This window comes from Anastrepha ludens, chromosome 4 (genome assembly GCF_028408465.1).
Source record: "Anastrepha ludens isolate Willacy chromosome 4, idAnaLude1.1, whole genome shotgun sequence".
Taxonomy (NCBI): domain Eukaryota; kingdom Metazoa; phylum Arthropoda; class Insecta; order Diptera; family Tephritidae; genus Anastrepha; species Anastrepha ludens.
Genome location: NC_071500.1, coordinates 111,893,428 through 111,920,454, shown reverse-complemented (window position 1 = coordinate 111,920,454; position 27,027 = coordinate 111,893,428). Strand labels below are relative to the sequence as shown.

At 34.5% G+C, this 27,027-nt stretch overlaps 1 protein-coding gene across 1 annotated transcript; it reads right to left on the bottom strand.

Annotated features, from left to right (window-relative positions):
- Positions 1-24,185: 24,185 nt before the first annotated feature.
- Positions 24,186-25,395, bottom strand: LOC128860633 (uncharacterized). The gene is made up of 4 exons (XM_054098272.1): positions 25,138-25,395; positions 24,943-25,078; positions 24,718-24,871; positions 24,186-24,648 (listed from the first exon to the last, which is right to left on the bottom strand). The coding sequence occupies exons 2-4, from the start codon at positions 25,073-25,075 to the stop codon at positions 24,240-24,242; spliced, it is 696 nt and encodes a 231-aa protein (XP_053954247.1). The 5' UTR covers positions 25,076-25,078; positions 25,138-25,395; the 3' UTR covers positions 24,186-24,239.
- Between the last annotated feature and the right edge of the window lie 1,632 nt (positions 25,396-27,027).

Genomic DNA, 27,027 nt, shown 5'->3' with positions numbered 1-27,027 from the left:
ACAAATAATTTTTTGTGGGGGGATGTACTTTGAGACACAAAGTTAAAACAGAAATGTCGAGTTATAATCATCATCTTTTGGCTCTACAGCTCTTTGTGAGCTTTGGCCTGCTGCACGTGGGACCTCCATACGTCTCGAACGCTTGCGACTTTTTTCCAGTTCGTTATCCTAAGTTTCTTGATGTCGTCCTCTAGTTCGGCGGTCCATCTTGTTCTCGGCCTTCCTCTTAATCTAGTGTTGGGTGTTTGGCCGAGCTCCTCGTCCTATTTGTGGAGTCTGTCTTGATGCTGTTCCACAAATGTCGAGTTACATAACCTATATTAAGACCTAAAATCGTAATTGTGGAACTTTTAAGCCGGAATGTCTCGAAACTCTGACTTGGCGGAGATAAACTGGTTCAGTTTTAATTAACCAAAAGCCTACAGAAAAGTTTTATTGTTATTTTTGTAGTTGTAGCACTTCGCTAATAGCCGGAAACGTGTTGTTTTGACGGATTGGGTCCAAACCGCGATGGGTGTTAGGTGAGTGGGCTTGAGAGGGCACGTGAATAGGTGGTTAGTATCGTGCGAGGTATCTTCGCATGCCGGACACACTTATAAATTGGGTGTGTCGGTGTCGTTTCTGGATAGATAAGAGTTTAACCTGCTGCACTATCCAGAACGTAATTGGGTCAAAGTTACGCGGGTCTCGCGGCGTAGCTGAAGCGCTTCGTCTACAATAGGTGGTGGGTGAACTGCGATGACGGCATTCAGAGGTTTTGAGTTCAGGAATTCTTGAGTAAGTATCTCCCATGTCTGATTGTCGCTTAGTGCATGCCTTAATACTGTCCGATCCAATAGTTGCAGTCGTTTTGGTCCTGAATCTTGTCGGTATTATCAAAGAGATGCCTCCTGCCTCACTTGGGAAGTGGTTAAGGCTCTAGCACGTGTTACAAAGGTGATTCCTGCGGTAACCCCCATATAGAAATTGCTTGCTGAGCATTTGACTGTGCTCCTTGACCGGGCTCATGTAAGCCGCGTTGTGTAGGTGTTGCTAGGGAGACATCAGGAAGTATCCCATGACTATCCTGATAGCAGTATTTTGATAGGTATCTTTGTCCACTGCGAAGCACTAGCACCAGGCGTCCAGACGCGCGCAGCGTTGCTTAGAACCGACCGCCCAATTGCTTTAAATGTCGTCAGCAACGTTTCTTTATCTTTGCAATATTTTTTTGGCTAATTTTCTAAGAAATATTCCTAAAAATTTTGATATATGTCCTAAATAACATTCTAAAATGGAAAAAATCTCGTTTGACAACTTTTTTTTTGTCGGGACAGACTAGCAAGTACAGCACTCAGACACAATCAAATCCATTGCACTGCACTCGGATTCCCTTTGACAACTGTGCAAAAGCATTTAAAATTACGATGCGAAGAAAAATTCGAATTTAATGATAAAAAAAATATGTATCACAAAATATGAACGATTGTTTGTTCGGTTTTTTTAGCAATCAAGGGTGTACTTTCATATAAATATATGTATTAGTATGTGTGTGAACGTATTTATATGCTTATATTACACACACACATATGTGCATATAAGACACACCTTCAAATATTCATTAATTCACAAAAAAGTGAAATATTTAACTTTGCAACAATAAAAGTTCGCATTTTAGTGCTTTTCCCAGCTGCCAATTAACTTTTCAATCATAAAAATTGCGCAAAAATCCGTATAAAAGGTAATTTTACAACTCGTATGTATGCACATAGAGATAGAATTTTGTGCGGTTAGCATTGGTGTGCCAGGCAGATGTACGTGTGTATGTGTGTATTATAATATTATAAATGTGAAGGTATGAATGCATTTCCATGTGTTGACGTTGGCAACTGGAAAATTGATGTTCTGAAAGGGATTACTGAACATCATAAAAGTCTCGTAAATTCTCACTTAAATTTGGAAACTTTTTAGGCACAATTTGACGTTTGTTAAATAAATGCGCCATTAATTCTTGAAATGTTATTTCATTTTTATTGTCACGAAATACAAGGATATTAAGGCCGGCGACGATTTTTAGTGTGAGTTATTTATAAATTTATGTAAATAGATATTCTTTTTGTCAAAAATTGCAAAATATTTTTATTTGCAAAAGGAAAAGTGAATTAAAATCTGTCAATGGCCTGTCGATGTAGTAAGCAACGTTGTGGGATATGCTGTCTATTTTTCCATATATTAATTTCAGCCATTTTTAGGGTAGAAAAGACATATCGCACAAATCGAAAAAAGGTATCAGTCTGAACATTTGAGGATCAAGAGGGGACAGATACCTGTAAAATTTCGAAAAAAACTTTTTTTTTTAATAAAACGTTAATATAATCATTTAAGAATATGTCAAACAATTTTTAGAAAGTGAATTTAAGTATTTCTTATATTATAGATCGTCAACCGTGACGACTCTATTCTTTGCGTTCGAGCGCTGGGAGAGATATAATTACGTTGCATTCAAACCTTAGGCGCGTTTTTCTCAAAACTATATTTTTCGAATACGTACACGATAACTCCAAAAGTTATTGACTGATCTCGCTGAAATTTTGTACACATTTTTTTATGATATTACTTTCAATTTGTTTTAAGTTTCCTAAAATTAATTTTTTTTTTTTGTGAAGCATTTTATTCCGCGAATTTTTTTTTCATTTTTGCTTAATTCATATCGAAATTATGACATTAATAAACAAAAAATTGTTGGTCTTTTGTATTCAGGTAATTTTGAAAAAAATATATTGACTTCTTCGTTTTAAATAATTTCAATGAAAATCAGGGAAAATATGGCCGTTTACAAGTATCTGCCCCCTTAATATCAGTCGAATTTTCAAAATAAAAATTATTTCAAATCCCAGCCTAATAAGTACTTGCAGAAGCTCAAATATTTATTTATAGCATAAGAATGAATAATCAAGAAAGTTGTTTTTCTAATAACCATCGCTCCAATAATAACCAGACAACGTTAGTTCGAATCTCGGTGAAACGCCAAAATTAAGAAAAACATTTTTCTAATACCGGTCGCTCCTCGGCAGGCAATGGCAAACCTCCGAGTGTATTTCTGCCATGAAAAAGCTCCTCATAAAATATCTGCCGTTCGGAGTCAGCTTGAAACTGTAGGTCCCTCCATTTGTGGAACAACATAAAGGCGCACACCACCAATAGGAGGAGGAGCTCGGCCAAACACCCAAAAAGGGTGTACGCGCCAATTATATATATATATATATCGCTCCTACATAAGAATAAAAAAATCTCTGTCTCCAGTTAGTTAGAACTCGATTTTATGGGGCGTTGTCAGTGAAACTGGTACGGAAAAATCCTTTAGAAAATTTTTCTTTCTCTTACACCAACAATTATTTGGCTCACAACTCAAAGAAAAAAACTTCGCAGCATAATTTCATAGTAAAAATTCCATGCTTTTCTTAAAATAAATTAAAAAAAAATCAAAAATGTCAAAATTTTAAGTACTAAAAAAAATTAAGAACTTCAAATATATTTAACAAAAAAAAACAAAAACCACCGTTAAAATTAATTTATGTTTTTTATCAAGAAGTATGGAAAAATGTTTGTTTTTAGTTTTCCCTTGGACAGACGACAATGACTTTAATGTCAAAGAAAAAAATTTGCGGGAGCAAAAAAATTAGAAAAAAATTGAAAAAAAAATTCATTAAAAATTTGGTAAACAATTTTGAAAAAAAATTCATCAAAAATTTGGAAAAAAATTTGAAAACAAAATTTCGACAAAAATTAAATTTTTTTTTTAATATAAAATATATGTATATATTTCTTTTGTATTTTCTTTTAGAACGACAATTATTTTATTTATAATTCAAGGAAAAAATTTCACAAAATTTTTAGAAATTTGAATCACTATATCTCGACCGCCGTAGCCGAATGGAATTCGGGGAGAACGTAGTTTCGAATCTCCGTGAAACACCAAAATAAAAAGACAATTTTTTTCTGATAGCGATCGCCCCTCGGCTGCAATGACATGGCAACAGGAGAGATGATTAACGATTTTTTATGGCCGGAATTGGATGGTATTGATCTGGACAACCTTTATTTTCAAGAAGACGGCGCTACGTGCCACACAAGCAACGAAACGATTGATCTGTTACGGGAGAAGTTTCCGGACAGTGTTTTCTCTCGAAGAGGAGATCACAATTGGATCTTGTGATTTAACACCACGTGAAAGAGAAGGTCTGCGCCAACAGCCCAGGGTCGATTCAAGACCTCAGAGATGGAATTCGTGAGGCTATCGAGGACATAGGGGAGCCACTTTGCAATTCGGTTATGGAAAATTTCATGAAAAGGATATTGTCCTGCAAGCGTGGTCGTGGTGGTTGGTCATTTGCCTGATGTTATTTTCCACTATTAACGGCATATCTTCCTCTTTATAATGAAATAAACATCCGATCATTTGTATTAAAAAATAGTATTTTTCTTTGAACATCAAAATAACACCTCATATTGGAAAACGCTTTATCTCGGCTCCACTAAACATTTCCAACTCTTCCCTTTTACTCATTAGCGCCATAATAACACATTTTCACCTTCTTTTACCAATATTCTAATGAATACTCCTCTTAACAAAGTGAATTTCTTTGGAGGAGGATGCCGAAAAATATAATAAATTTTTCAAAGCATTTTTCTAAGATTCTAACCTCTTAAAATGTGTCTTAATTAAAAAGTATTGGACGTGGTTTGCCAAGTGTATAAACGCAGTAGAAAACCAAATGGCGGATATCCAGCATTCTTTAGAGGCATCTTTCTTTCAAACCACAAATAACAACAATTTCAATAATAAAATAATGAACCAAAATTTTTTCGATGAAATATAATAACAGTTGGACATTTTTTTTATTGAATTTCAAAAAAATGGTGCGGTTTTGAGAAAAAATTGAAAGAACGGGAAAAACAGCCCATGAAGATTGATAAAATTTCTATTTAAAATCCTACATAGTTTCCATAAGAAGTCAGTTTTCAATATATAGTTCCAATTTGAAGTCAGTCGAACAGAATTTATTCGAAATATCAATTGATACATTTTTTATCAATGGAAGAAAAGTTAAAACATGTTAATGTATTATGGGAATGTTGTCGGCTCAATAGAAAACATTTTTTTTTTGAAATCTTAAGAATTTGTGTACTGAAAATAATGTCCGCTTATGGGAGTTGTCTGTGAGGCGAGAGTACACTGTATATGAGAACAAATCATAAGGGCACAAATTAATAGTGGTTAGGGCAAGTCGTACAGGAGCTGAGTCCGAAAATCCGTGAAATCAGTTGCGATTGGTAGATAATCGAAATGGCTAAAGACTAAAGGGAAAGTATACAGAGTCTTAGTAGCCTACTTCTAAGTTTCTCTGCGTATACCAGGCTATTAAAAACGTGTATTATTTTCAACATATTTCAAATCTTTTGAAAGGACTTATCAGCCAAATTTTCACTGCACTTGAAGAGCTCAATTATTATTTTTTATTTATTACTCAAGTATTAGCAAGCATCGAAAGCCAACTATATTAAAGCCAACTTTATTATGTGAATATATGTAAATATACAAATGGATTTTCAAGGTAAACTTTAGTTTCCAGTCAAAAATTGTATGACCTTGTGTGACATTTCAAAGCTTTAAAAATCTGATAATAATTGGTTTAACTTTAATTTAGCATTAAGTAAGTTTCTTGATTTATTTCACTCGGTATTTGTTTTTACGATTTTTACCTACGTATGCATATTTTCCTTTTTCCTCAATGCTAAATAAAAATGTGCACGTGTATGTTGTTATTGCAATCACCTTCAATCACTTTCAAAAACAAACCTGCGGTTTAACTGAGTGCAGTTGGGCATAAATTCTCATAAAACTTGGGCAATTAACCCAGACTCTGATAACCGATACACTAACAAACTCTTATTTTTTTATGTGAACCACAACAAACTCGTGATTGCAAACAAATGACTGTACTTATAAGCATACATACATAAATACATATTTATGGATGCACGCGTGTATGTATGTGAGAGTGAAAGCAACAAAAGTCAATTTACCTCAGCCAACGAAGTGTAAAAATTCTCCATACAACTGCCTATAAAATACGAGTAAAGTTTCAAAACACTCTGTAAGACTTTCGATCTCCATTCCGCCCTTTTAGCGGAACACTCACACATACGTGCATATGTACTTCCTTCTACAATCATAGGAAAATAGATTTCCCTCTGCAAACAAAGTGAGAGTAGAAGACTTGAGAAAGAATAGGCATAAAGGGATTAATTGCGCAAAATTAAAGGTAATATATTGTTAAGCAGGTACACCAGAAGAAGAGAGAAAATGTCAAATATGTAAAAGGCGAGAGCATAGGAAAATTCGAATATCCTACTTAGACACTTATTTTGTTATTTGGTTTGTTGAAAATATTCACATATACCTATATCTTGTTCTGTTAGCGAAGTGAAAATGGTACTATAGAATTGTGAACCCTTCTGAGCCATTTCTTTCACATGGAGAAACTCTGCCATTATGACAGTTAATTTGGGAAGTCATATGCGGAGTGCGCAGCCTGTCAAATTCTATTCAAAAATGAGGCTCACTACTGACTAGTACGTAGGTAACTCAACAACTAGAAGGTGAAGAAAATGCACTGCTTGATGAAGCTTATGCGTTTGGGGGATGTGGGTGTACTTCTTCAAAATGAAGGCATTTGCTTTCAGCAAGGTTGCGCCTCGTGCCATGCTAGCCGTGTGACCATTGATTTATAGTGGGAAGTGTTTTTTATCTTCAGTAATGGATATGTATTAATATTGGCATATAAAATCATGTCAGTTGACTACAAGGAAATTCCCATGGCAACCGGACCTACCTACCGGAGTAACACGGGTTTTTCTCGACCAAGGACTGCCACCATTGTAACGAAAAAAATATTTTCAGTTTAAATCCTAGGCTTACAGATTTCTACTCGCATATGCTCCTTTAGATCCAGGAATAAGTGTAAATTTTGATAATTTAATTAAGGGAGTTATTTTTCTTTTTAGGTAAAAGTTTTCAACGTCAAAGTTTTGTGCAGATTTATTCAATTTTAAGACTTTAAAAGTTGTAAGAAGACATAAAAGGTTTCTGAGTCTAAAGTACAATGTGTGTATGTATGCGTGTATTTACATATGTAAGCGCACAAACATAAATAGTGGTACACTCCCTTGTATGACACACACACACACACACGCAGCTGAGGAAGCTGTAAACGTGTATTTTATGTTGATTATTTCGTATATTTATTATGTTGCCAACCGATTCGCCAGCACCATTCGCCTTAGCTGGTAATATAGAATACACGTGCAGACATATATATATACATACATTCATATGTATATGAAATACGGATATTGCGATTTTTTATGTGTAAGGATAGGCTTATAAATTTCTACTTTTACTCAGACATAACCTAGAATTTATGTATTCTCGGCGCACTTTTATATTTTACCAACGCATCTTATCATTCCACCCTTTTTTTGGCTTGTCAAAAATCTGCAACCCAGTAGATAAAAGTGTGGTTGAGAGCAGACACGTAAGCTATAATAGACTCGCAGTTAATTGAACTACCTCCAGTCTAGGAAGGAAGTAATTCACTCTAGGACAGTACAAATCTGGGCTCAGTAATTTGCGAACACCCGCTGTAGCCTACTTTTCATTCCCTTTACGGATATTCAGAATTAAAAAAAAATTGGATTTTTTTTTTGCACTTTCTTAAAGTACAATATCTCAAAAAATATTGGTTGAAAATTTGAAGTGAGTCCGACAAATACTTTTCGAGTTATTCAACAATTAACAAAGGGCGCTCGGACGCTCAGGAGCAGATAACAAAGCTTTAATTGCGTTTTTGAACTGGTAATCACTGTAACTTAAAAACCATTTGGTAGATTTCAATCAAATTTATACAGCTTTTGAAAAACATAAAACACTCGTGCCTAATCGAAGGATTTTTTCCCCAAAATTTCGAATTTTTTAAACAATTAATTGTCGGTTTTTTTTCTAGAAAATCTGAAAAATATTTCCTGATGCCGCCATATTGTTAATTTAGAAAAAAAGCTTCGATCAGGCACAAGATTATCTATTAATAAAACTAATTTGTCTTGTCTGATTAATTTTAGATCACTCTCCAAGGACTTGTAATGATCAACGCAAGAGACTTCTGGAGAAACGAGCTCCACACAAATAGCGAAAACTTTTACAATTATTAATTTTCTTTTTTTGAAATTTTGCTATAGTCAAGCCGTAACATGGTGTATTAATGCTATATAAAATAAATCAATTGACTTGCAACAAAAATTATTGAAAATCATAATTTTTTCGGGCCTCTGACTACCCCTAACCCCTTAACAATCAGCTAGCACTGCTTCCATAAAACCGAGCTTCAGCTGCCCTACACACCAGTGCGAAATGAGTTTTGAGGCACTAGTACCGTTAAATGACTATCCCCAATCTTAAACTAGCATACATATAGGTTTATGGAGTCTGCGTTGGCATTTCTAAAATGTTTATTTTCAGCCAAAAAAAGAGAAAATTAATTTTGCGCCCGGCACATCATTCCTGATATTTGCCACACCTAATGGCCTTTAAAGCGCTTGTTGCAAGTTATACGTCTATTTATATACATATATACTATACATATGTATATGTACTTATATATACACTTCGTGGCACATTAGGGTGCGTGTGCGGTGTACAGGGGTAGCCAAAAACCTTCAAGTCATACAAACTTTTGTATTTGCGGTTTAGGTAGTGAAGTTTAGGCTCAAAAATTACGATGCAACGTTAAAGAACATATATATATATATGAATGCATATGTGTACATGTATATATGCATGTTATTTACGAGTACATGTGGCATTTAGGTGTGTATTTGGAAAAGTTCACTGTGGTTGCATATAAAGTTTACCCATTTCTGGCAGATTTCAATGTTTCTTACCGTTTGCCCCAGTCGCTCTTGCCTTCAGTCCGTTCAATTTCTCGTAGTTGTATTTGCCTGACTGCTTGCCAGTTTCAATGTTGTTGGAAATTTGTGTATGCCACTAGCAGTATTCACAATCAGCAGTAAGCCAAGTAGCTGATTTGCATGGTGCCGCTGCCTCCGAATGTGCGCACATATTTATTTGTATAAAAGTACACACACATACAGGTACATATGCAGATAATCGGTCAAATTTGTGGGCTTCATATTTTAGCGTTTTGCGCTTCGATGCTTTTGACATTGTCGTACAATACCTTAATAAATATAAATATGTGCTGGTGTATGTATGTAAATGTATATAAATATGTAAATGCTTTATTTATACATACCTGAATACATATTTTCGTACATGGTTTTAAGCTTTCATGCATAGTTTTTGACCAGCTATAAAAATATTTAAATATATTTTTCATCAGACAGAATAATCGGGTTTTTTCTTCCAGAACTAGGTTTCTGAACTAATTTGCAGAATTTATTTAAATCTTTCAGATTGAATAATACAGGAAATTTTATTTGATTTAAAATATTCAAACGAAAGTCAGGCAAAACTTTTTTCAAGGCAAGCACTTTTTCGGTGCACTGACTTCCCTATGTATGTGTATGCATAGTTGTTTTTGTATTTGAATCAAGCCACTGCACACAAGCTTCCTTTCATTAATGTTCTTATGAGTCAACCGTAAAATTTGGTTATTCACAAAGCAACTGAACCTTAACGAAATCTCATCGCTGAGCAAAATTTGGTGTAATTGAGTATTTCTTACCGGATAGACTTTGGCAATCAAATTCTAAAATTCGTTAATTGTAATTTGTTTAAAACACTCTTCTACCAAACTTTGCCAGTTGCTTCTGGAACGATGCTCATAAATTCGGTGTTTCTTCTCATTTGACAATAAATGTCGCTGGCGAAATTTCACGGCTGTGAGGTTAATACAAGCCTTAAGAGGGTAAAAAAAGTTAAAAAACTGTAGTACAGCTTGCCGAAATGGAGTAGATTTGTGCGTGACTATAATTTTGTGGACCCGCTTCTCATAAAAAATTAAAAAGCCCCATTTGCCGTTCGAAGACGGCATACAATTTTTCTACCCTCCAATCATGGAATAAAATCAAGACGCACACCACAATTTGGAGGAAAAGCTCCGCCAAATAACTAACAAACTGTACTGGCGTTTATGAGACGAATTAAGAAGCATTTGGCGAAAGCCTGCGGTACTTATGGTTTCGAAGTAGTAAAGGAATTTAAGTACTTAGGAGTGAGTACACATTACGTAATCATGACAATAAAATTTCTGCAGAAATTGGTCACAGAATCCTTATACAATCATCTAAAGAGCTGCCTTCTTGAACGAAGAGAATGAAAATTTCACTGTTTCGCTCTATTATTACCGCACCCACTTTGCTATACGATAGTGAAACCTGGTGACTCAATAATGCATATAAACAGAAGCTGCTGATATTTGAGAGGAGAGTTCTGCGAAATATGTGACAAGGCGCGATATGTGACAAAGACGAAAGGCGTAAGCGCTACAATTACGAACTCGAAAACCTGTACGCGCACCCGTCTGTAATAACTGCAATAATGACCAACAGAATGAGATGGGCAGGTCGCATAGTACGGGCTAATACCGATTATCCACAACAATAAATACTCTTTGGAAAGTACCACAGACAGCGATGAAAGGGCCGCCTGCCATTTAGATGGATTGATGCTGTAGCTGAGGATGCAGTTTTTGTTTTTTTTTGGATTTCGGTCATGGAGACATCTACTGCAGCAAGCGAAGACCGGATCAGGGTTGTCCAACCAACAATGATGAGTATGCTTGAAGGGAATTGGGCATCGGGCGTTGAATGTAATATCCAATGATAAGGAAAATCTGCAATTCTCATTATTCACATTTCCAATTCCAATTTTATAACACAGTACAGTCCGGATATAGTGAATTAATGCGTGCAGGGCCTGTTCACTGAACTAAGATTGTTCATGGAACTCAAATCAGAAATTTGAAGGCCCTGAAAAATTTTATTTAAAATATCATTCGCCGTAGCCGTATGGATGGAACACCAAAATGGTAGAAAAAGTCTTTGCAATACCGGTTGCCCCTCGGCAGGCAATGACAAACCACACCGAGTGTATTTCTGCTGTGAAAAAGTCCGTCAAAAAAAAAATCTGCCTTTCGGAGTCGGCTTAAAATCGTAGGTCCCTCCATTTTGTGGGACGAGCTCGGCCAAACCCCCAAAAAGGGTGTAAGAGTCAATATTTATTTATTTTTATGCAATTCAAACAATTAAAAATTTCAAATAATTTTTTTTTCACATTAATTTTTTTCATATTATAAATTCATCTCTAAAAGTTTGAAGGGCAAGATTATTATAAGGAGAGAATTTGTGTTAACTTCGGCGCGCTCATTATCCGGCTTCTGAGGCCACTACATATATATATATATAATTGGCGCGTACACCCTTTTTGGGTGTTTGGCCGAGCTCCTCTTCCTATTTGTGGTGTGCGTCTTGATATTGTTCCACAAATGGAGGGGCCTACAGTTTCAAGCCGACTCCGAACGGCAGATATTTTTTTATGAGGAGCTTTTTTCATGGCAAGTACACTCGGAGGTTTGCCATTGCCTGCCGAGGGGCGACCGCTATTAGAAACATGTTTTTTTTTTATTAATTTTGCTTTCACCGAGATTCGAACCAATGTTCTCTCTGTGTATTCCGAATGGTAATCACGCACCAACCCATTCGGCTACGGCGGCCCCTATAACTTGGTCTAAATTCAATTATCAACATTTATTCGTTCCATTGTCTATCTGTTTGATACTGCAGATGTCTAGTTCAGAAGTGTCAATTCTTCCGATAGGGTGATTAATTTTGCGCCGCCTTATAGTTGCTTGATATGCAAAATTAAAATGGCTTACATTCAAAATTATATACTGTTACCTGCATTTTCAGTCTAATCGCGGAACCGTATTTTTTCAAGATTTTTTTTTTTTGATGTTCTTGCATTTTGTGCTTTTAACCCATTACACGACCTGATGAATTCTAATGGAATGACACTCGTAAATTCTACGTTAAGTGCCCGTATTTATAGATTCATATCATTAGATGATTAACTAAATTGCAGCTGCCGCAGCGACAGCAGCGACTTTTTAAATAGAACATTGCAATTAACGCAAACAGCTATTTCTCTCCCCCGCACTCGCTACCGAAGCGGCGAACCACTTTTTAGTGTCTTATTTTCGGTGTTGTTGTTGCTGTTGTTTTTTATTATTGCTCATTCTATTGCATTGTGTACAAGCAATAACGCGATTACTGCGATTACTGTGATTACTGCGCGCGCTTGTCTTACTGCCAAGCGCTGAAAAAGTTTAAAGTAGCAATTACTGCTTTCATGACGGTCTTACAGCTACGAGTATTTTTTTTTTTATTTTATTTCTATTGTATTAACATTTATGGCTAATTTTGATGGAGGAAATCAAAGTGGGCAGCGCAGCGTGGAACTGGAAATGTGCGAGACTGCAATTTAATTTCAATTCCATATGAATATTTCAAGACACTTCAACGACGGCCAACGTTCTACGGCATAGCCGAAAAGCCAAGCGGCAAAGAAGTCGCGTGTAAGGAACAATAGGATCGGTCAGAAAGGCCATAGCTGGCGTTGTTTGCAATTAAGACTATAGTAAAGCTAAAAGTATTAACTTCTGCGCCAAAAAAATTATTAGCTTAAAAAGCGACATACATGCACACATATGTATATACGCAATTGAAAATCATTTAAAAAACTATTATGAATAGTCATGCAAATTGACGACTCAAAAAAAGTAGTTATTAATAGTGACAATCAAAAAAAGCTGCTTGAACAGCAGCATATTTGTGCCTGCATAAATACATACATACATACGTACATACATACATATATACATATGTGTGTGTGTACCTATATGTTGTGCAGCAAATCTTTTATGACAGCTCAAAGTAAAATTTGCTAATAAGTTGTGCGCTTTCTCATTTCAGAACTTAATTTTTTTGACATTAATTTGTTAAGCGCTTTTTTGATTTTGCAAAGTATTTTATTTTTTGTTTTTGCCACTAATTAGTGCATTTTTTCCTTCTTTTTTTCAAAAAACCAGATATTGCTTAAGACTTCATTATTATACTTATAATTATAAGTAAAAGCATCACCTGCAAATATATTTACAAAAAAAGCTAAAGACTTATTAGGCAGCAAAATAATGGAATGTTAATTCAGAACTCAAAATAGTTATGAAAAATTAAATGAATTGTTGGTTTAAGTTGATCTGGTGCACCAAGAGATGCCCTCACATATACCTAATACATCCATAGTGCTAGCCGGAGCATTCACAATCGTCGGGCCTTACTTTCATTAAACGAAAGCAAAGACAAGCAGCGTTACTGTCTCTTTAGCAAACTGGAGTAGCCTTTCTAGTCCTTTGCAAATGGCCGACGCCAAATCCTGTAGCTGTGAAGTAGTCGCCTTCAAGTCGCCTATCGAATGCTCAATACACACATCTTACTTGCTTTACGGTTTACAGATTTATATGCTATTTGTGGGCAAATAAACTATATTTTAATAAAAATATTTAAAACTAAATGAGAAACACAAAAATTTTGAAATTTTCAGTTTTCCCTTTTCCAAACTGGATAACGAAGCAAAGCGAATGGGTCTGGAAAACAGTCGGCGCACTCGCGCATCGGTACCCACGTCACTGTTAACAGTTGTGATTTCGAGGTAGTAAGAGACTTCGTTTATCTAGTAAACAGCATTTACATCGATAATAAATGTCAGCCTTGAAATCCAACGAAGAGTCTCTTGCCAACAAATGCTACTTTGGACTAAGTAGGCAACTGAGTTAAAGTCCTCTCTCGACGAGCAAAACTAACACTCTAACGTATGACACAGAAGTGTGGACGATGACAACATCCGATGAACCGACGCTGGGAGTGTTTGAGAGAAAGATTCTGCGTAAGATTTTTGGACCTTTGCTCGTTGGCGACGACGAGCATCGTAGGCGATGGAACGATGAGCTGCATGAGCTTTACGACGACTCCGACATAACACAGCGAATAAAGATCCTGCAGCTTCGTTAGTTGGGTCATGTCGTCCGAATAGATACAAACTCTGCAGCTCTAAAAGTATTCGATGTGGTACAAGCTGGTGGTAGCAGAGAAAGAGGAAGGTCTTCCCTGTGTTGGAAAGATCAAGTGGAGAAGGACTTGGCTTCGCTTGGTGTGTCCAACTGGCGCCGGTTAGCACGAAAAAGGAACGACTGGCGTGTTTTGTTAAACTCGGTCGAAAGCGAGAAAAAAGTTATCACGCCAATCAAGAAAAAGAAGAAGTGTATGTACCGAGTACGTATTTGAGTAGTAAAGTCCTCACTTGACGGAGCTTTCATTTCTATCCTGTCCTATTCATTAACACAGGAGCTCAGCTGATGGCAATGTCATTGGAGTTGACCCGACCCGACTCAAAATATGGAAGAACGAGCTGCTTCACAGCTTAGATTATACCTATATATATTTTTTTTTTATTTCGGCTTTAGCAATCCATAAGTTTAAGATGAGTAGGGGGTTAGTCTTCTGCATCCGAGGCTGCTTAGGCAGTGTAAGAATTCCTTCCTCGCTGATGGGAAGGTTATACCGCCTTGACTCCGTCGACAGAGTCGATGATGTAGAAGATATTTACATGGTGGAAATGTATACACATATGCATATGAGTAAATAGAGATTTAAAATGCATAAAAGTAACTTTGCCGAAATATAATTAATTCTTTTAGTTTATAAAAAAATATGTTTTTTATTTGATTTGTTAGAGATAAATAAGCATTAGACTCCGCGAAAAAACTCCTGTCAAATAAAACCAGACTTCATTATATGTGCATATGTATGTACATATGTATTACCCAAATTGTGTTCTACTCAAAAAAAGTCTGCGAAACCTAAATAAGCATTAGCCTCCGCGAAAAAACTCATGTCAAATAAAACCAGACTTCATTATATGTGCATATGTATGTACATATGTATTACCCAAATTGTGTTCTACTCAAAAAAAGTCTGCGAAACCTGTCCTAACAACATTTGCGAGACAAATCCACCAGACGCCGCGGAAATAAACAAATAAACAACCTGGCAGGTGGACGTTAATAAAAACACAAACAAAAAACACACATTCTACTGAAAATATAAATAAACAAAATGTCAAGTAATAAAGCAAGGCAAAGCTAAAGCTGCTATTGATAAATGGCCAAAGCCGTGAATTAGCGCATAGAGACACTGCAAGTCAACAGGCAGAGTCAGCAGAGCCAGCTGATTGGTAATTGTGTTGCACGCGAAGCAGATTAGCAACAACGAAACAAAATAAGAAACCAGCGCTCTGGGGCATTGGTAAAATCAGTTTCTACATAAGCAAACGCAAAAAAAAACAAAAAGTTATCCATATAACTGTGGCCAAAGTACAAAAGTTGTGTAGAAAAAGACAATAAAGACTGAACAGAAAGAAAAAATCTTAAAAGCTATAAAAATCATAAAAACCAAAGGAAAATAAACAGAAAACTCGTCAAACTAGTTGTGGCATGTTGCGGGCTGCGGCTGCGCAGCAGAATTTGATGATTGTTGCCAAACCGCGCATGCAGCGACTAACTACGAGTACTTATGTGTGTATATATGTAGATGTATAAGTATATTCCATGTATGCATATTCGAGCCATACTCTCATTATTCGGCGCATTATTACAATACCTAAACTCAGTAATCTACCAAGTTGTGAAGTGAGCACAAAAAAAATTAAAATGTTTGGTGACATTTTAAAGCTTGAAAATCGGCAACATGGCATATAACAGCTGCACCCACACAGCGCCTGAGTGCGGCTACATTGGAGCTCCACTCAAAGGCTGAACTCGAATTACTAAAAGGTAGGACTTCGCCGTAAAATCAAAGTATATTTTTTTATTAAAAATTTAACAAGCCATACTAATTGAAAGCGCCGAAAAATCATCGCTTACTAAAAGCACTCAACCGTCTGCTTCCAGCAAGCATTTCGACACATAAATAAAAGCAAATTATACATTTAAATTTTTAATTAACACAACACCAATTTGAATCGAATCGCACTTTGCATGCCCAACCGCTGCAGCCCCCTCCCGTCTAACGTCGCAAATTAAGTTCGAGTCTCGGACAAGTAATTTCTTTTACTTGTTTATAAAACAATAAGCGCGATAGCAATCAGATAAATTATTTGCACACTTCAAATTTTCATTAAAATAAATGTTTGGCTTTCGTTTCCCCTCGGTCTTTCTCTTTCTGTTTCATTTTGGTTAAAATGCTTATAAGCGAATACGCATGGCAAACGACCTTGAACTTACAAACATACGGGCATTTATACAAATACATATGTACATAATGTTAACTGGATCACTTCCCAGTGAAAATAGTAAAATTAAAAAAGTATTTTTGGTTTTTCTAAAATTGGCTCCAGCCGCAAAAAATTATTCAGGGATTCCATCCGCTGCCAAAACAAACACTACGCTGAAAGGTTCATTAAACTTTTAAATACAATAAATAAATTTAGCTGAAAATTGGTAGGCTTGGTGTAGGTGTTTCTGAACTAAGACAACGGAATTCGTAAATTCATTGAAAGGCGTGAAACAAAACATCGAAGTGAAATGTAATGCAATACACTAACAGGCATCCTTTTTGCTGGAAAGATTTTTCTGGTTTTTTCTGGTACGCACTTTAAGGAAATGTGGCTGCAAACTGCCCTGCACTCACGGTGACCTGTGCATTAAAATCTATTGTTTCCGTATTCACCAACCTGTAGTAAATTTAGAGGAACTACTAGTTCGCGTATTTCTTCATCTTCATAATGAGATTTTAGAAAATTTAAATTTTCTAGGCTAGATATATTCTTTATATCGTGTGTTTTTTGAGAGCTTGAGATTTAAAATAATAATAAAAAACAGAAATATTATGGGTTTAATTTTTTTTATTATAATCTGGTTTTCTACTAGAAACAGCAGGCTTCCTCATTTTGAAATAAATAAGGATCGATCATGCTGCAAGTGCTCTATGAACTTCACAGATGAAGTGCGCTATGAACTTCACTCTATGAACTAATAGATTTTTTTTTTTGTTTCAAAGTAAATTTCCTCAATCTTGAAGCGTTGTACTGCCGTTGAACGATTAATGATGTCTTGCAAAACCTTACTGAACAAAAATCACAGTTGCCAGCTGAACACAGTTTGCCATGGTTAGAGATATCGATAGTTCTCATTTAGTTAAATAAACACACGATACTTTCATAAAATATTTTAAACTATCAACCTCTACAAAGTTTATATAAATTTTTGATGATTTTGAATGAATTTTGAAGCTACAGCAATTAAAAGTGGACGCGGCAGAGCGTTGACAGCATCATTTGCTATCAAGATTTTTCGAAATTACTTTTCTCGAATCCGTTTACAAACCCAGGTTCTACATATTTGAAAAATTTTGTAAAAATTATATCAAATGTTTTTGTTTTCCATTTTTTTGTATTATCGACCTTATTGGGAGGACAGGAGATACATCCAAGATCGACTTGTTGCAGCAAACAGAGCTGTCTACTAAAATCCAGACTTCTCTCGCGCAGTTGCAAACACAGTATTTCTTCTTCTTCTTTCTTAGATCGACAGTCGTCCACTAAATATAGTATTTACAAAACAATAAAAATACCATTTTTGACGTATGACTGTGAATCATGGGTAATGTCAATCAAAGATAAACAAAATCTCGAAATTTTCGAGAGAAGAGTCTTACGAAAACTGTATGATCCAATCCGGGTTGAGGATGGTTGTTATAGAATCAGAAACTGCTGCGGATTTGCAAAGATGAAGATGTCGTTAAGTTCATCAAATCGCACCGACTCCAATGGTTAGGTATGCCATGTGCATGAGTAAGGAAAGTCCCCAAAAATCCTTCTTAAACTGCAATACAATAGCCACCAGATGTAAACGAAGACCTTGGAAACGCTAGAAACGGAAAATACATAACCGGTGGTTTACTTCCTTTAATCGTGTAACTAGGAGAAGGCTAGTTGATGAAGCTAAAGCTTGAGGATGATTGGAAACACAAATTTAAAGTGTGTATGTTTTTCTTTCAACTCTGTGCATTTGCTAAATCAAAGTCTAAACAATTCATTTATTCAATGTATTGTTCATAGCCAACCACTACTTTCGTCCAGTTCTCAATCAATTTTTCGGGCTATTAGCTGGTCTCTTAACATGACATGAAATGAGCCAATTTTCAATCTCTTAGAAAGGCCTAAGGCCGTGGCCAGTCAAATCACCCAACATCAACATTCGGTAGAACTAGTAATCCGAAGGTGCAACGTCTGGTGAATAGGGTGGGTGGGGGTAAAACTTTCCGTTTGGTTGGTTTCAAGTATGTGTTAACACACTTGCCTACTGGCATAAGACGCAAATTTGTTTTGCCCCAGTTTTTGTTTTTACTTTTTTCTTTCATTTCTCGATTCAAGACAATCAATTATAGCTCGCCCCATCGCCAGTTAAGATAAAAAGAAGCCTACAATATGCTCAGAAAAATACTATGCCTATCAGTGAAAGTCTTGTCGAATTCGATTTATGTTTTCTGAGATTAACACGCTCAAAAAGGCAGACAAAATTAAGAAAAATTACCCAAACCCAGCTCATGCAGAATACAGGGTGAAGAAAGCTAATATAGCACTTTACACGTATAAGAAAATGTTGGGTAAAAAATGGGGTTTTCAACCAAAGCTATCCAATTGGTCCTACACAGCTATTGTAAGACCGATACTAACATATGCGGCACTAGTCTGGTGGCCCGCAATAGAAAATAAATACAACCAAACCAAGCTGAGCAAGAAACATATCTCAGCATGTATCCTAACTATAGGAGCGCTTAGCACCAGTCCTACTGAAGCACTTAACGTACTAACACATCCATTACCATTAGATTTACACATAAAAACAATCGTTACATGCGGTGCCGTGAGACTCAAAGACATAGGAAGCTGGACAACAAGTCCGTACGTTCACAGCAAGATCCTTCTGAAGAGACCCTCACTGCTCAAAAACAAATCAGACTTCACAATTTCCGACCTTAACTTCCAGAAAGATTTTTCGGCACGTTTTATACCAAGAGCCAAATGGAGGAAAAGGAAGGCGATTGGCAGATTTGACATTGAAATCTACACTAACGGTTTTAAGATGAACTGTGGTGTGAGAGCTGGCCTCTATTCAATGCCCCTGAAATTATCCAAATCAATTATACTACCTAAGTTTGCCAGTGTATTTCAAGAAGAACTATTAGCAATCAGAGCTATCAAGGCATTAAATTCCAACTCCAGTTCATTCAATCTAGTCTTAAAATGCAGAGAGGAACTATAATTGGCTTCAAATTACGCTGACATGGGCTCGCAGTCATAGGAATATCGAGGGTAATGAGAAAGCAGATGAATTAGCAAGAAAAGGATCGGCACTAGATATAGCAGAGGCGGTGGCAGTTGCTACCCCATTCAATGTTATAAAAACCTCCTTTGCTTCACTCTAGTATGCTTTAGCCGAAAGAAGGTGGAAGCAGTCAACTATATACACTACAACAAAAAAAACGTGGCCGTCCCACAACATCCAGAGGACGAAGTACCTGTTAGGATGCTCTCGGATGGATCTCACAAAATGGATTTGAAAAAAAAAAATTAAGTAAAAAAAAGACATCACACGGCAACAGTGGTAGTAAAACGGCGCTAGTAGCTAATTAGTATACTCAGAATAGAAATACTCAACCACTTCGGCAACAACAACAATAACAAGAAAAAAAATGTTCTTTTAAAATCTGTTGCACTCCCTGCATTATTCACAATATTATTTTGGATACCATTTTCAATATACAGACGCGATGGTCCTACAAATTTATTATGGTAAAGAAATGCTCTTCTTTCTGAATATTTTTGTTTTTTTCTCAGAAGCTTATAACTTGCAAAAATTTAGTCAACTGCTTCGAATTTACCAAAGCGTACGAACTAGAAAATTATCTCTATTCCTTCAAATTGTCTCTGCAGGGAACGTAAAAACTTCACTTTATGAATATTTATTTGCATATTTTTTAATGCATGCATAATGCGGAAATTCCAGAATTTCTATGATAACAGCAATAGAAAGAGCAAATATTTTTGTGCTTTTCACATGCCTTAAATTATTTGTTCAATATTGTGCACGAAATAGTTGTTATGGCATATGGACGTATGTTCATATATAATATATATTCATATGTACATAAGTATATATACTAAATATACTCACATGTGGTATGTATATGTTTAAGTATGAAAGAACTTGTGAAAAGTTTAGTAAAACAATTAAAGCTTTTTACCTGGAAATTACATACGAGCAAGTAGATTTTAAGTTGTTTGTTTCAGTGAAGAGGGATGTAAAATTAGTCATAGAACCAACCTATGAGTACAGCAATAATGGGTGGGATCAAGACAATCAATTCTAAGATTTTTTTCTGTACGTGTTGCCAAGTTTCCTGCCGAAAAAAAACCAAAGCCGGCTTTAGACCAGATTTATACTTATTCCATGTATGTGTGTATGCATGTCGGCAAGTTATTTTTCGTGGACTAGCCAGCTGAATCTAATAGGGCCTTGAAAACTCATTTGACCTGCCTGCCTCGTCGGATATTAGTAAACGCAAATTTATAGTGCCTTTGCCACGCATTCACTAGAATTAGTTACGTGAGTATAGCTTAAATATTAAAATTAAATAAATAATAAATAAAATAAATTAATTAATTAAGAATTTCTTAGTTATGCAAGACGAGAAGTTTATTTGTAATTTATTTATTCCTAATTGTTAAAGCAATAACTGGAAGCATTGCTGCGTTGCTTAAAAGCGATTTCAAAACAAAATCTTTCGAAACTGACACATCAGCAAATAATTTAAAACATTTAACTTGAAATGTTGGAGCTTCAGTGGCACATAGGGAGCGCTTTTCTTTGATGGCACTAAGAGAATTTCCGGCCATCAACAAAATATATTGTAGACCAAGCAAATGTATTTACATATATATGTACGTATGTAAGTATGTACATACAGTTTGCGTCATATTTTCAAAATATTCGATAAATTTAACTTAGTCATATTTTATGGAGAGCTCATTGAGGTATTTTCTCACCGAAATTCATGTTGATAGTCTCTAGCTGAAATTATTGAAGTAATGACCCTCTTAAGTGTTTTGGTAGTATAAAAATGTAAAATGAAATACTTAAAATATGCAAATTTTATTGACTGGAAATTCTAAAGCATCTACTTAAATATTTCCTCATATAAATAAAAACACGGAGTTTCGGTTTTAGTGTAAGTGCTTTTATTTAATTTTTTTTTCTATTTTCTTTATTTTTCTCTTTTTTTCTTCTTTTGTAGTTTTATACAAAAAAATGAACACAAAATATATCACAGTTTCTTATCACAATTTATCATAAATCTAAATTTACGGAGCCTGCCAAAAATGTGCGAAGTAATGTGAAATATACTGCACCTACCCATTTTCGCCATTTTCCGGTTTTTAGATTTACGATAAATACACATAAAATATCACAGTCAACCCGATGCTTACAAATATTTTAAAAATAAAATGCAATTATAGCAAATGGGTGTTTTGTGTATTTGTGTGGCCAAAGGTCACCACAATCACTTTATTAGAATATCACTGTTGGACCTGAGTGACTACCAGCAGAGTATCGATATTGGTGAATGTGAGGCGACCTGCGAATAGAAAAATGAAAATAAATAATGTGTTGATTGTGCTAAATATATTTTTAAATTTAAAATATTTTTTGTGTAATTGTTATTCATTTTATGAGCAAATAAAGTTTAGGTGGAGATAGAAAAAAATTTGTATAGTTAAAAAAAAATGCTTTCTTGCGATTTATGTATATTAGTTTAATGCAATTGAATTCAATTTATTTTAATTTATGTAATAGTTTAATTAATCTAATTAAATTATAATTTATTTTACTTCCATTAAATTTTCTAGACTATGAATTTTTTTTTTTTTTTGTTCTTTTTTTAATCAACCTAATTTAATCTAATTCAATTTTAATTTATTTTACTTGAATTCAATTTGTAATTTATTATTTTTCAATTAATTTAATTTAATTTATTTTACTTGAATTCAATTTTTAATTTATTATTTTTCAATTAATTTAATTTCATTTCATTTAGCTTTAATATATTTAATATTTTATTTTATTTTGTTTTGTATTTTTACTTTATTTAGTTTACCTTACTTTAACTTATTTTATTTTACTTAATTTTATTTCCCTCATCTTTACTTTAATTTATTTTGCTCAACTTATTTTTACTTTATTTAAATTTATTTTTTTTACTTTGTTTTCTTTTTAGTTTATTTTACTTTATATTTTATTTACTTTACTTTAATTTAATTTATTTTTTTAGTTAATTTTACCTCACGTTTTTTTTATATTTTATTTTATTTTTGGTTTATTTTTTTACTTAAATTTACTTTATTTTATTTTGTTGTATTTTATTTGTGTTTATTTTATTTTTTGTTCATTTTGCTTACCTTATCTTTACTATGATTATTTTATTTTATTTTATTTCATTTTATTTTATTTTATATTATGTTTTTAGTTAATTGTACTTCACTTTACCCTTTTTTATTTAATTTAAATTTATATGATTTTATTATTTTAATTATAATATTTTATTTTATTTTATTTCGTTTTTTTCGTTTTTTTTTTTATTTTGTTTTATTTTATTTTATTTTATTTTATTTTATTTTATTTTATTTTACTTTATTCTTTTATATCATTTGTTTCATTACTTTCCTATCCAAATTTTTTTTAACTTCAACAAAATATACCTTGCATCGATTAAACTTACACTCACACACACACGGAAGTTGAAATTCACTTTATGCTTACCAACATTGTGACTTGGCTGTTGCCTAACTGTCCCCATTACCAACTCCGTTACTGCGCTGCTGTGCAATTTTCCATACGCAGCTCAGCTCTTCCGCTATCGGCTTTCCACAGGACACAACTTGTGCTTAGCGACATAAATCATTGAAAATTTTAGGAAAATTTCTTCCAACCGTATAAGTTAGATATTTAAAAAAAAAATATCACAGCTATTTCGTAAAGTTATCAACAAATTATCGCGATAACTTTTAGAAAATTTCGATCGACTTTTATTAATTAATTTGTTCGTATTTCGTTCGCTGTAGAACTTTAATAAGAATTTACGCAATTTTCTTAGCTGTTCTGCAAAATTTTACGTAAATTTTTCCACCCAACTGAATTGTTCATTGCTGAACAACTCAGCATTTCCTACTTTTCCCATTTTCGTTGTACACTGTTACGGTGCTTTATATCGACTAAACCAAAAGTGTACAAAATTTTCACAGCTACTCATAAATATTGTATTTTTATAGCGGAGGTTCCTATCTGCATACTTGTGCTTGTACGTACATCTACATACGTATATCTGTATTGACTTCATTTGCTTTCAGCTGTTCACTCATGCTCACGTCAGCCAATTTTCTTTCACTCAATGTGCAAAAAGTAGACTCATAATAATTGTGGCACTTACAAAAAAGTGTTTATCGAATATGAGCAAAGCACAACGAATGCAAAATATAAGGCAAGTATACTCGTATGTTCTCTACATTGAGTAGGCAACCAAAGGAACAAAGAGCAACAGAATCAGGCATTTGCGCTCTTTACCAATGTGCAGCAACATTAATTTTGAGCACTGCAATCACTTCTCGTTCCCTCTGTGGATGTGTGCGCACGCATAGAGCGAAGTGTCATGGAACGAGTTTTAATGCAGTGTCAATTTATTTACTCCTTATATACCTTTGTGCTTATACTTACATATATATGTGCCTCGATAGATATAAAAAGCTACTGGTTAGAGCCGGTTTGTGAGCGCTGAACAGCTGTTTAATGCACATTGAACACAACGCAACGGGCCCCTTTTCTGCACACCGAAGCAAAGGAGTGTGTGCAGAGAGCACACAAAAAGGCGTTCAACACAAGTAGCGAAATATTTCTGAACTCTCTCTACATGGGTAAAAATAAATTCATTTTCCACTTTTTCAAGCAAAGTCTCTATTACTTATATATATATACATATATATCTACATATTTATGGATGCTTGCATGATTTCCTCAGGTTTTTCCGATTTTTTGCGTACATTTCATTTGCTGTTTATACACTTTAACCCTTTCGAATACATGTGAAATAATGTACAATTTCGTCTCTTCCTGCTCTTCCTCCGGCAGTTCAGCCAGCTTCGCGCCCACCATTCGATAGAAAGCCTCATTTTTATTAGCTTCAGCTGGAGTTGTATGGCGTTGTTTCAGAAGTTCTTCTACATTTTTCATAAAAGTTGAGAGGCTTTCTTGTATTTCACTAAGTTGTGTAGATGCTTCAGGGATGCGTGCTCGTGTTTGATGCAAGGATTCAACTGTGGCGATTTCAATGGGTAAAGTATTCTCGCAATCCATGTCAGGCATTGACATGAGAGAATCTTCAGTTTCTTCGTTAGACTCAGATTTTTTAAGCTTAGTTTTATGTCTAGAAAATAATTCATAAATTATAACAATGCTTTCTCAACAGTTATGTAATTATTTATTTAAGTATTACGTTCTGGATTGAATGTGGGCTCTCAGAAAACCCAGGTGTGGGTAAAGCTCCCAATTACTTTCAATATCGGTCAGTTTTTTGTTTGCAGTTTTTTTGGCAATCAATTTGACATAACGATCTCTAATTACACGCCAGCGTGAGCAGCATTCGTCTCCTATGAATGTTGAATCGTGTACGAATTAATGAATTCAATTCACGAAGTATAAGGAGCTATGAATATTTTACCAGAGGATTTCAAAATAGCGCCGATCTCTGTCCAGCCCTTGTTGCGAAGCTTGGAATTCCGATAGCCCGCTTGACATTTTGTATAAAAAAATGGGCGCTTATGTACTTCGCGTATCAATTTGAAATCATCCATTATCTAAAATGTTATGTAACAATACCATTTCGTGTTACAAATTTATTTTTTTAGATACTTACTATTTTTATAAATTAATACGCACTTGTGGAGTTCTCAACCAAACTTTTGTATGTTCTAACACAGCAACGCTTAAAAAACAACTAGCATTTTTTATGTTTTCATGCGTTTAGTTTGCTCTCAACGCGCATAAACGGAGAGAAAATTAAAGACCGCAAAGTCGGTGCCGCATCAAAACGCACTCAAACGTGCTTTCATCGTAGGCTCTCACTACTACGCAGAGAAAATGGACTTTGCATGATTTTGTTTTATGCTTCGCAATGTTGCTTTTTCTGTCACTTCGTGGGGGTTGAAGTCAATCTCTTTTCGAGAGTGCGATTCGTATGCATTTAAAACTTGTATGTGTGTATTTCAACATGGGCAGCCTGGTAATCTGGTTTGCTTTTGTACAAAGTATGCACATCTGATCGCTCACTTGGGTATGCACACATGCACACACATACAGATGGATGTAAAAGCATGGGCTAGATTTATGTATGGAATGGCATCTACTCGCATATGTGTCGGTTTGTATCTTTGTAAATGCACAGCTGATTAAGCATTTCTGCACTTTTATTCCTTATTGAGCTACTTTTAACCTTTGTATACACCAGATAGATAGCTTCTTTGATGGCTATGTAGAAACAAAATTATATGTTGGATATATAAACCCATGTAATAGTGTAAAAATATGTATCTACGAGGCAATAAAACATACGTGTATGTATGCTACACCATGTCTGTATTTTTTTTACTTTAAAAACGCAAATATTAGTTTATTCATGTAAAATATTTTCCCATATTTTTTAATGCGCAGAAATTTCACTCCCTCCTTGCCTCAAACATATTGACTTTCAACCTCAGCGTTCTCTCGCCATTTATTAATAGATTTTCTATTAATATAGGCCAACCTTAATTTTTTGTTCCTTTTCCTCAGGCTATATATTCATTTTTTCAATCGTAGCTGTGCAAATATGGGTTGCAACCTGCAAGTAAACAAACTACAGTCAACAAGTATTTTTTAGTAAAAAATATTTTTACTAAGTAAAACCAGCGCTAATGTTCAGCACTGCAGTAAAATAAACCAAGGTAGTTTTTTTGTACCAGTCGTAATAAAACTCTGACTAGGTCTTTGTTCCGATAAGTGAGCGATTCCATATCATGTGATGCAAGTTTTTAAACATAGTTGTAAATTTATCCGAAAACTGTTTTATTTATAGGCAAAGTAAAAGAAATTTTTGAAAAATTTCACTAATTTTGGAATTTATTCAATGTTGAAAATTTTGGTATACAGTTTTTTAAAGTAAAATATTTTCGGTTCTTTTCAATGTTTTTATAATTTTTCACGATAAAATATATTTTAAACAAATTTTTTTTTTGTGGAAAAAAATTTTACATTTTTGAAACAAATTCAAGAATAAATTATATTATTGTTAAGAATTTTTTTAAAAACGCCCACTTCCAATTTTTTCCTTATTTTTGTCATTAACTATACTCAGTATTCCCTGCATAGTTTCATAGTATGATTCCCTTAGCTTGAATAAAAAGTAAACACAAACAGTTTTGAGGAAATTTAATCATTTTGAAATTTATTCATTGTTGAAAATGTTGATATGAAGTTTTGAAAAAGCTTGGGTTCTTTTCAATATTTTTATAATTTTTTTTTAATGTTGATTTTAATTTAATATTTTTTCTAAGAACTTTTGGAAAAAAATGTGATGTCATTTTTTGAAAAACCTCCCGATTTTTTCCTTGTTTTTGCCCTTAACTATACTCAGTACTCCCTGCATAGTTTCATGGTTGGATTCTCTTAAATTTTCGAGTTAGCGGACGTAATAAGCGATAATGAAGCTCGCTGCATGAATTTTAATATAACTCGAAAAGTTATGCGAATAAAACGTGAAACTTTCAGG

Bases quoted from the DNA above. Each gene is read 5' to 3' on its own strand.
- LOC128860633 (XM_054098272.1), bottom strand. From the start codon at position 25,075: ATGGATGATTTCAAATTGATACGCGAAGTACATAAGCGCCCATTTTTT. The intron at 24,872-24,942 runs GTAAAATATTCA...CAACATTCATAG, and splicing joins CGCTATTTTGAAATCCTCTG to GAGACGAATGCTGCTCACGC. The intron at 24,649-24,717 runs GTAATACTTAAA...ATTATTTTCTAG, and splicing joins GCCCACATTCAATCCAGAAC to ACATAAAACTAAGCTTAAAA.